This window comes from Bombyx mori, chromosome 8 (genome assembly GCF_030269925.1).
Source record: "Bombyx mori chromosome 8, ASM3026992v2".
Classification (NCBI taxonomy): Eukaryota; Metazoa; Arthropoda; class Insecta; order Lepidoptera; family Bombycidae; genus Bombyx; species Bombyx mori.
This window is the reverse complement of record NC_085114.1, coordinates 68373-77800: the sequence shown is the minus strand read 5'-3', so window position 1 is coordinate 77800 and position 9428 is coordinate 68373. Positions and strand designations below refer to the sequence as shown.

The 9428-nt window shown below is 60.9% G+C and overlaps 1 protein-coding gene across 1 annotated transcript; it reads left to right on the top strand.

The window, feature by feature from the left end:
* The first annotated feature begins 4129 nt into the window (after positions 1-4129).
* Positions 4130-8300, top strand: LOC134199210 (uncharacterized). The gene is made up of 4 exons (XM_062669576.1): positions 4130-5721; positions 6072-6299; positions 6453-7638; positions 8286-8300. Exons 1-4 carry the CDS (start codon positions 4130-4132, stop codon positions 8298-8300), a joined length of 3021 nt encoding a protein of 1006 aa, XP_062525560.1.
* Positions 8301-9428: the final 1128 nt, after the last annotated feature.

Below are 9428 nucleotides of genomic sequence, written 5' to 3'. Positions count from 1 at the left end.
GGACACGGGTGGGCTGTGTCACCAGCTGGGAGAGGCCGTAGGCCAAGGCGAAATCGTAGGCAGCCCGACCCGGGAGGTCAGTGGTTCTGGACCCCAACCACTCTTGGTGATGAGCGTTAAAGTCTCCAAGAACCACCACCTCCGCAGATGGGTACTGCTCAAGCACGCGGTTAGTCCCCTCTTGCACATGCTCTATCAGAGCTGAACCTGCATCACTGCTGTGGGACCTGTACAGGCACGCGTAGACTCGGGTACAGCCCCCGTGATCTACGCGCAGCCACAAGAGGGACAGGTCCCGTTGTTCGAGGCTTCGTAGACGGCGACAACAGACATCAGCCCGGACGAATACACACACCCCGGCTTTACGCAGGAAGTTGTGCTCCAATACGTAGCCGGGGTATTCAAGGTACGAAGTATCATCCGGAGCAGATATCTGCGTCTCCGTCAGAAAAAGAAGGGCAGGCTGCGCCGTCTCAAGATGGTGGTGTACGGCGTCGAGGTTGCTATGTAGACCCCTTACATTGCTGAAATCCACATTAAATGTGGAATGGGGAGTCGCCGACAAAACCCTTTTCCTTTTTCGAACTTTCATTTTTTTTTATATTTTTTTATTTGGAGAGTGGGATTGGGCGGGGTAGGATGTTCGAGGCGAAATCGTGACAATACCTGAATAAAGCGCGGAGCACAGTACGTGCTCGACCACGGGTTGCGTGAGCGACTGACGCAGGGCATGGAAGGGCCCCCAGTCCACCCTGCGTGCGATCGCCGGGATCCACTCCGGTCTCCGACTCCGGCACGACGACCGCACGACAGGATTTTACACCGGTTGGCGGGACAGCTTCCCGGGGCGGAGTTTAGTAGTGACACCCGGGTTCAGGTCCCCAACTGACCGGCGGGCGGCGGCGAACACCGTTTCACTGGGTCTCCCTATACCCCCGTCAAACAATCACGTCCCGCGAGCTCACACGCACGTCTGCTCCGCATGTTCCAGGTATCGCCAAGATTCACCCCCAACAAGGAAGAGGAAAGGGTAGGAATAACACTGGCTCTCCAACCCACACGCCGGAACACAGCTAGGCTATTTGGCGGCGGACTCTAGTTGGAGGGTGGTCGCCAGCCAGTCGGACAAGTCCTACCACCGATTATGTATTCGGCTCCCGTTTTGCACCACCCAGGGGTCACTTGTAGGGAATCGCGGGTTAAACCTACGGAAGCGGGAAGCAATCAACCCCCAAACGTAAACAACTATCACGCGGCCGCAGCGTGTAGTCTGTTCAAATATTTTTTACAATCATTAAATTATATTTATTTTGTCCTGCCATCTAATCGTACAAAAACCCAAACGGTCACTTATCGGCACGCGAACTTCCACGCAATATCTCCTCGTGGTGACCGGCGGCTGCGCTACGACGGCTGCTACGCCACGCTACGCTGCTCGGCTACGAGGTCTACGCTGCGTTCCGATTTGTGTGACGTAGCCTACGCCACCTTGTTGTTGACAACTGGCCACCCGTTGAGATAGACGATATTCCTTTCTCCTTCACTCCCGTTGCGCTTTCAACACGAATAGGAAGAAATGTCTGTAACTAAGTAACCCCTGGGAATAAAAATCTGGATTTTTGTGGAGGTGTTGGAAATGATTCCAGCCACGTCCTACACTAGGAAAAAGGGGGGGTTACAGATCTTATTCCCGATTTATTTGTGTCGAAAGTTGAGACATTGCGCACCTTTTTAGTAAATTTTTTATATCTTCGTCATGGAGTGAGATATGGTGAAGGTCCAAACGGTCTTTTGCAAGAGGCTCTCTGGGCTATCTTTAGAGGTAGTTAACTTCGTTCAACTCCCAGTGGAAGGGGGACCACATGGCCACGTGGTTTCCACTTTAACGAGTGTAACTCCGTCAGTTTCCACTGGAAAAATCTGAAAATCGGGTGGAAGGTGTATGACACTAGGACCTTTAAAAGTACACTTGAAAAAGTCCACCTCATCGATAAAAATCGGGCGGCGCACGCCACTTTGTGTTGTGACCACGTGGGTTTCCTCGGTTTTTTCACGATAACTTTTGTTCCCGTGGTCACCGGGTCATGCGGTTTTCACTAATGAGTTTCTCACAGCTTTCCGCTTCTTTCAACACCACTTTCACTATAATCCGATAGAACTTTTCACTTTTTTAGATTTTTAGACGCGGAGCGGCACAAAAACGTGGCGTTCGCGGCGGTGGCTGCCAGCAGCGGTTAGGTTAGGTTAGGTTAGGTTAGGTTAGGTTAGGTTAGGTTAGGTTCCCGGGACCTACTTGTCGCTTCCGACCGTCGTGGCTACGATGCTCGGCAGCGACGAGTCCTGGCAGGCGATGCTCGACTTCTGCGAGTCCACCATCTCGCAGAAGGAGGCGGCGGAACGGGAGAGGGAGAGCTCTTCTTCCCTCTCGGCGCCGTGCCGCCGCCGTCGAGCCGGGGTTCGGAGGAGGGCGTTTGTCCAGCTCCAGCCCCTATGAGGAGGCAGTCTCCTCCCGGTGATGGTCACGGGGCGACCTAAGGGGGTTGAGGCTGCGCCGCACGCTACCGTCACTCTAGCGCGCTGGCACCAGGAGGACGGGACGGCGCGTCGGCGGCTGCGGACTGCGATGCGGTCCGCATTTTCGTCGTCGCTGTCGTCGCCGAACATACTGTTGAAGAGCAACCCGGTCGGCGGTGTATCGCGTTCCGACCCGGCAGGCTGGTTCTGGCCCAGCGGGGTATCCTGGAACACCAGCGGCACCGCCCGGGCGGCCTGGTAGGGCCGCCGTACCGCGGAGACCGACGTCGTTGGTCGTCGACTATCGCCTCGACGACCCGTCGGTCGGGCGTCCTCGGGGTGGCGCCGCGTGTCTGGTTGTAGTGTTGACCGCGGGAACCCCCCTACTCTGAACGGGTTCTGACCCCGGACGGAGATCGGACGTCGGGTGTAAGAGTGCAGGGGAGTCGTTTAGTGGGTGGGCCCTAAAATCCTTGGGCCCGCGATCTGCTCTCAACACCTGCAGATCGTTGAGTCTCACATACCCCGCGCGCCCCCTAGGCGCGGGGACCTCGTAGGAGGTTCGGCCCCCGGCCCGAAAAAAAAAAAAAAAAAAAAAAAAAAAAAGGTTCCCGGGACCTGGGCGGGCCCCCCGGCGCGCACTTTGCGTGGCCGGGGGCTCCGTCTGTGGGGGAGTTGTGCTGAACTCCCACCGGGCGCGTCCGTAGGTGGCGGATAACGGGATCCTCTGGGCGACATTCCCAGAGGTATCGTCCGATCTTTTTCGTTGCAAGGATTCTTAGGCGTAGGTTCTAGGCTTAGGATTAGACTTAGGTGTAGGATAGCTTAGTTAGGCTTTGCAACGAAAGAGATCGGATGACGCGGACCAAACCAGCACTAGGGGGAGCGGGAGAACTGCGCCCTCCTTCTGGAGAGTGCAGCTTCCGCCGGCAGCGGACTGCCGGCGTGCCGTGAGCGGTGGCACTCTGTGCCCTGTTGTCGTAGGAGTGAGCCAGCGTTGCATTTATGCGACTGCTGGCCGCTGGTTGCCATGTCCCCGGCTTCGGCTACAGGGGCGCGCCCTCCTGAGGGGGGTACCGGTATACCGGCGTGGCTTCGTGGATTATTGTTCACTCGAGCGTCGGGCGGTGGTCTGTCGTGCTGCTCGTTGCACTCGATGGACTGCCGGCCAACCCGTAATCCTCACCGTGTGGGGGACGGGGGCCGCTGCCATGAGGTACGGGGCCGCGAGGACGTAAACCTCTATAAAAAATACCCCAATCTTAAGCTCTGGCGCCCGGCGATGGGATGCATGGCTGGTGGGAGACCAGTCGTGAGGGCGTCCCAGGGGACCGCACCCCTGGTTAATAAAAACAGGAAAACCAAAAATGAAATGATCAGTTATGAAGATAATCTACCCCAGGAGGGTACCTCCCGCTCTGCGGGGGGAGAATCCCTCCGTGCGGTCGAGAGATCGGCCGCACGCTGCCCCACCGTTTCTGGGGGGGGCAATAACTGCTCTAAGGGGTCCGAGAAGGACGGCGGTAGTGTGTCCGTGAAGGACGGAGGAAACGATGTAAGTAGAGGAGGGTCCGTGAAGGACATTGAAGTGATTAGTATCCTGTCAGACGACGGCATGGCCACTGCCAGCTCAACCCGTTCGTCCCCGACCAGGAATAGAAGAAAAAGGAACAAAGCATACAGTCCGGACAGAACTGGGAGCAGTTCAGCTGAAGATACGGTGCGCTCGCCCAACAGAGCCACAACCTCCAAGACATCGTCCAAAAGGGGTCGAGGAAGACCGCCCACAATAGGGCAATACGTTGGCCTCACGGCCGCCAAGGAGGCGCACCTGAAGGCCCAACGCGAGGAGTGGGCGCTGCTCGCCGAAAAGGAGATTATGGAGAGCGTCCGGAACCTCAGGGTGAAGGAGAACTCCGTCGCGGGCAGTACCGGGGAACCCAGACCCGATCCTGAAAATAGACTGGAGGAGACCGCAAAATTGGCCGTCACTATTGCGGCAAAGTCAGGAAACCTGAAGGGCACATATGTACGTGCCCTGAAGGAGATGGCTTTCGCCATTCGGGAGGCCAAGGAAGAAATGGCAGCGAGGACTACCGACGGTGAAAATAAGAGGCTGCAGGAGCTCTGCAGCAGGCAGGAGGCCGAGATCCTGCACATGAAGAAGGCGATCGCCGACATGAGGTCGGAGATAGCGCGCCTGGCCCATGCAGTAGGATCACCGGCAGCCGTACCTGCCCCCGCCCCGATCCAACGGAGCGACGATGAGGAGGAGCGGCGCCTCCAGCGCATCATGCGTGCCGTCGGAACGATGCTAGACGCGCGTTTCGCAGTGATGGAAGCACGGCTACCGCCGGAGCCAAGGCTGAGGCCACCGCTGGCCGCAGACCACAGTAGGAGCCGCGCTCAGGAAAAGACGCCGACACCAGCAACGGCAGCAGAATCAATGCCGACGCCCGAACCAACAGCTGCGGTCGCGACCGCGGCACCCAACGGTGGCGGCCCACAGAAAAAGAAGGCGCCGAAAAACAGGCAGCAGCCGGCTCCCGCAGAACCACGGACATTCCCCCCCGCCCCAGCTGCTCTGACGGAAGCGTGGACGACGGTAGCCCGAAGAGGCGCCAAGCCGAGGACGGCAACGGCGACCGGCACCGTGCCCGCTCCACCGCCCCTGAAGGAAAAGAAGAAGAGACTCCGGCCACCGCGCTCGCAGGCGGTTATTGTCAAGCTGCAGCCGGAGGCCATCGAGCGCGGAGTCACCTATCGGTCAGTCCTCGCCGAGGCTAGGGCTAAGATTGATCCGGCAGAGCTGGGGATCCCTATCCAGCGGATACGCTCTGCGGTGACGGGAGCAAAAGTATTGGTCGTAGACGGCGCCGACCAGTACGAAAAAGCCGATTTGCTGGCGAATAAACTACGGGAGGTTTTGCCCTCGGACAGCATTGTCGTCTCGAGGCCGACAATAACGGCCGCTGTCAGACTGAGCGGCCTCGACGAATCCATATCCCGGGAGGAACTTGGTGCCGCGGTCGCCAGGATTGGAGAGTGCCCCCCCGACACTGTAAAGGTTGGGGAAATAAAAATGGGCCCCGGAGGAACTGGCCAGGTCGTGGTCAGATGCCCCATAGCGGGCGTCAAAAGAATATTGGCCGTCGACAAGCTGCGGATCGGGTGGAGCGTCCTTCGCGCTCAACTCCTCGAGGCAAGGCGCCTGCAGTGCTACCGCTGCCACGCACTGGGCCATGTGAGTGCCCGTTGCCCATCGTCGGTGGACCGCAGTGGTGAGTGCTACCGCTGCGGCCAGACCGGCCACAAGTCCGCGGGCTGCACGCTCACCCCGCACTGTACGATCTGCGCCGGCACCGGTAGGCCTGCAGCGCACGTCTCCGGGGGCAAGGCTTGCGCCAAGCCCCCGAAACAGAGACGACCGATGATGAGCACCGCCGAAGAGAGTCAGCGGAGTCGGCCCGGTACGGCTACGGCGACACCGATGGACGACGGACGATGACCAGCAGCCCTTTTAATATCCTTCAGGGCAATCTCAATCGCTCCGCCAGGGCTCAGGACCTGCTGATCCAGAGCATGGCGGAGCGATTGACCCATCTAGCGGTCGTCGCCGAGCCCTACCGGGTCCCTTCGGTTCCCGACTGGGCGGGAGATGTTGACGGCCTGGTGGCCGTGGTCCAGCGTCGGTCGGCGGTGGGCGCTCCGCCCGAATTCGACGTCGTGCAGAGGGGTCGGGGCTACGTGGCAGTCTTCTGGGCAGGCTTGCTCGTCGTCGGGGTGTACTTCTCCCCCAACCGGCCGCTCGCCGAATTCGAGTCCTTTCTAGACGAACTCGGTCAGGTAGTGGGGAGGTCGCGCTCAAGGCGCGCGCTCGTTCTCGGGGACCTCAACGCGAAGTCGTCCGCTTGGGGTTCCCCGGTCACCTGTCCCAGGGGACGGGAGATGGAGGAGTGGTTGGTCGAGAGCGGTCTCGTTGTCCTCAACCGCGGCGCCGAGAACACATGCGTCCGTCGTTCGGGTGGGTCAGTGGTGGATGTGTCGTTCGCGACCCCCGACGTCGCGCGCCGCGTCCGCGGTTGGAAAGTGTTGTCCGACGTGGAGACGCTCTCCGACCACCGCTACATTCGTTTTCGTGTAGCCGCGGCCCCGGAGTCTTCGACGGCGACTTTGCCCTTTGATGGTGGCGCGGAGGGTCCGCGCTGGGCCCTGAAGCGCCTAGACGTGGAACGACTGCAGGAGGCGGCCGTCGTCCAGGCTTGGCGGTTGGACTCCCTGGGCGAGCCGGCGGGCGTGTGCGAGGGTGCAGAGCGGCTGCGCGAGGCGATGTCGCGAGTCTGCGACCACGCCATGCCCCGCGTCCGAGCGTACGCGCCGAGGCGCCAAGTCTATTGGTGGAATGTGGAGATCGCCGGTTTGCGACGCCGGTGCGCCGGCAGTCGACGAAGATACCAGCACCTTCGTCGTCGGAGGCGTCGGGATGAGGAAGAGGAGGACCGGGCGTACGAAGCTTACCGGGTGGACGTGCGCGCCCTGCGCGTCGCGATCGGGGAGGCGAAGGAAGCGGCGTGGAAGGAGCTGCTCGAGACGCTGGACCGTGACCCGTGGGGGCGACCCTATCACATCGCGCGGAGCACCATGCGCCCCTGGGCCCCACCCACGACGAGTACCCTGCCGCCTGACATGGTGCGGCATGTGGTCGGGGGACTGTTCCCGAGCGCACCCGAGATTCCCTTTGTTCCCCCAGTCATGTCGTCAGCACGAGACGGGGCTCGGGCCGAAGAAGACGACGACGTGTCGCCAGCGGAATTTGATGCGGCCGTCGAAAAAATGAAACTAAAAAGAACGGCGCCAGGTCCCGATGGAATTCCAAATCGGGCCTGGGCGCTGGCATTGAAGATGGAAGGTGGCCTGGGACCTGTCCTCCGAGGGCTGTTCAGCAGGTGCCTCCGAGAGGGTAGGTTCCCGGCAATATGGAAAAAAGGTAAGTTGGTTTTGATTCCGAAGGAGGGGCGCCCCAGGGATCAACCCTCGGGGTATCGCCCGATCGTCGTGCTGGACGAGGCCGGCAAGCTCTTGGAGCGCGTCGTCGCCAGTCGCCTCGTTCAGCACTTAGAAAACGTAGGTCCAAACTTGGCGGACTGCCAATACGGTTTCCGGAGGGGTCGCTCGACCTTGGACGCGGTCCAGCGCGTCCGCGACCTCTCCGACCAGGCGTGCTCCCGGGGAGGCGTGTTGTTGGCGGTGTCGATCGACATCTCCAACGCCTTCAATACGATCCCCTGGAGCACGATCTTGGAGTCGTTAAGGTTTCACCGCGTCCCCACCGGTCTCTGGAACCTGATCGAGGATTACCTCGCAGGGCGGGCTGTGGTCTTTCCCGAACGGAGGGGGTGGGGACAGAAGGCGGTCTCGTGTGGTGTCCCGCAGGGGTCGGTTCTGGGTCCGCTCCTGTGGGACGTCGGGTTTGACTGGGTCCTCCGCGGGGCTAACCTGCGTGGCGTGCAGGTCATCTGCTACGCCGACGACACGCTGGTGACGGCCCACGGAGACGACTACCGTTCGGCGTCGATTCTGGCTGCGGCTGCGGTGGCAACAGTCGTAGCCAGAATAAGGAAGCTCGGCCTGGAGGTCGCCCTGCACAAGTCCGAGGCCGTGTGTTTTCACCCGGCTCGGAAGGGGCCTCCTCCCGGCGCGAGCATAACCATCGGAGGGACTGCGATCGCTGTCCGGCCTCACATAAAATACTTGGGGCTCGTATTGGACAGCAGGTGGAGTTTTGACCGGCATTTTGATGTGCTGGTCCCGAAATTGCTCGGGGCGGCGGGTGCCTTAGCCCGCTTGCTCCCAAACATTGGAGGAGGAGGAAAGTCAGTCCGGCGTCTTTACCTGGGGGTGGTGCGGAGTATGGCCCTGTACGGCGCTCCCGTCTGGTCGCCCACGCTCTCCGCTCGCAATGCGGCCCTCTTGCAGAGGGTTCAGAGGGTGCTGGCGGTGAGGGTCGTGCGGGGTTACCGCACCATTTCGACGGAGGTCGCTTGCGTCCTTGCCGGCTCCCTTCCGTGGGAGTACGAAGCAGAGGTCCTGGCTAAAGTCTATCGGCGCAGGGTGCAGTCTTTGGCTCGGGGGAATGTGCCCCGTTTGTCCGTCGTCGCCCGATGGAGGCGTGCTGCGCGTCGCGTGGCAACGTTGAAGTGGAAAGAGAGACTGGCTGCTGAGGAGATCCACCGCGGTTCTCAAACCCGGCGGCGCACCCTTGCAGCCCTGGTGCCCGTGTTGGAGGCCTGGATCAACAGGCGTCACGGCGTGCTCGACTTCCGGCTCACGCAGGTCCTCTCGGGGCATGGTTGCTTCGGGAGGTACTTGTGGCGGATCGGAAGAGAGCCCCATCCCGGATGCCACCAATGCGGGCATCCAGACGACGACGCGCAGCACGCCCTCGAAGCGTGCCCGAGGTGGGAGTATCCGCGGCAGTCACTCGTCGCGGTGCTCGGGGCAGACTTAAGTTTGCCGGTCGTAGTGTCCCGCATGGTCGAGGACGAGCGTTGCTGGAGAGCGATGGCCGACTATGCGGACCTGGTCATGACGCTCCGCGAAACGGAGGAGCGAGAAAGAGAGTGCGACCCAAACTCAGTTGCACTCAGGCGAAAGAGACGGGGTGGGCGGCGCGGGCGAAGGGCCCCCGCTCAGCTCCCGTAGGGACCGTCGGGCGTTGGGCGCGGGGGCGCCTGATGCTCGACACGATAGTCCAGTGGTGGTGGTGAGGGTATAGGGCGCTGTGGCTCCGGTGCCTACCTCACGAAGAAGTTGCGGTCAGCAATGGCCGACGTTGATCCCGCCGTTCGTCAGGCTGGGAGCCGGTGTGGGGGGCCTGCGGGGCGCGTTTCCCTGCGGAATCGTGGGTTCCCCCT